The 740-nt window shown below is 60.8% G+C and overlaps 1 protein-coding gene across 1 annotated transcript in view; it reads right to left on the bottom strand.

Moving 5' to 3' along the window:
- LOC102371689 (RNA-binding protein 42) overlaps nt 1–740 on the bottom strand; it is an 8495-nt gene that overhangs the window by 1672 nt on the left and 6083 nt on the right. The window contains exon 9 of the mRNA XM_014525074.1: nt 4–21. Coding sequence (XP_014380560.2) covers nt 4–21 — 18 coding nt within the window. The remainder of the gene's footprint in view (nt 1–3; nt 22–740) is intronic.

The raw sequence follows: 740 nt of genomic DNA, 5'->3' as shown, positions 1-740 counted from the left end.
GACGGCTGCCCACATATTTGCCTGGTGGGGGGGGCAATTAGGGATGGAAAGTGCCCCCCCAGAGCCCCCCCCAATGCCCTGAACCCACCCCCCCACCAAAAACCTAGGTCCAAGCCCCTCTGCCCAGTCCCAGCACCCACAGAGCCTTACTGGTGATCCCCTCACTCCAGGACTACCCCCACATTTAGTCCCAGAACTGGATATTACAAGGCTGTGACTTCACCTGTGATGTCATTAGTGGGAGATGGGATGGGGGGAACCCCAGAACAGGAGTGGGCAAGGCTCCCCCTCACCCAACTGCCAGCTGAGTCCATCCCCTTCCCTCCACAGCCTTTTCAGAGCTAGAGAGCGCCCAAGCATCTAGACTCCCAGTCCCCACTACCCCCTGCACTCCCAGGCCCCAGCCTCCCCACAAGAGAGAGCCCAGGTGTCCTGCATCCCAGACCACCCCCACAGTGTAACAAGAACAGGAGTGGGCAAGGCTCCCCCTCACCCAACTGCCAGCTGAGTCCATCCCCTTCCCTCCACAGCCTTTTCAGAGCTAGAGAGCGCCCAAGCATCTAGACTCCCAGTCCCCACTACCCCCTGCACTCCCAGGCCCCAGCCTCCCCACAAGAGAGAGCCCAGGTGTCCTGCATCCCAGACCACCCCCACAGTGTAACAGGTTAATAGATCCCCCATACTAACCACATGCACCTGTTAAAAAGCTCCCTCCCCCTGGAGGGGGGGGGGGGGGGGTG

This window comes from Alligator sinensis, unplaced genomic scaffold (assembly GCF_000455745.1).
Source record: "Alligator sinensis unplaced genomic scaffold, ASM45574v1 scaffold850_1, whole genome shotgun sequence".
Taxonomy (NCBI): Eukaryota; Metazoa; Chordata; order Crocodylia; family Alligatoridae; genus Alligator; species Alligator sinensis.
This window is presented reverse-complemented; position numbering and strand designations above follow the sequence as displayed.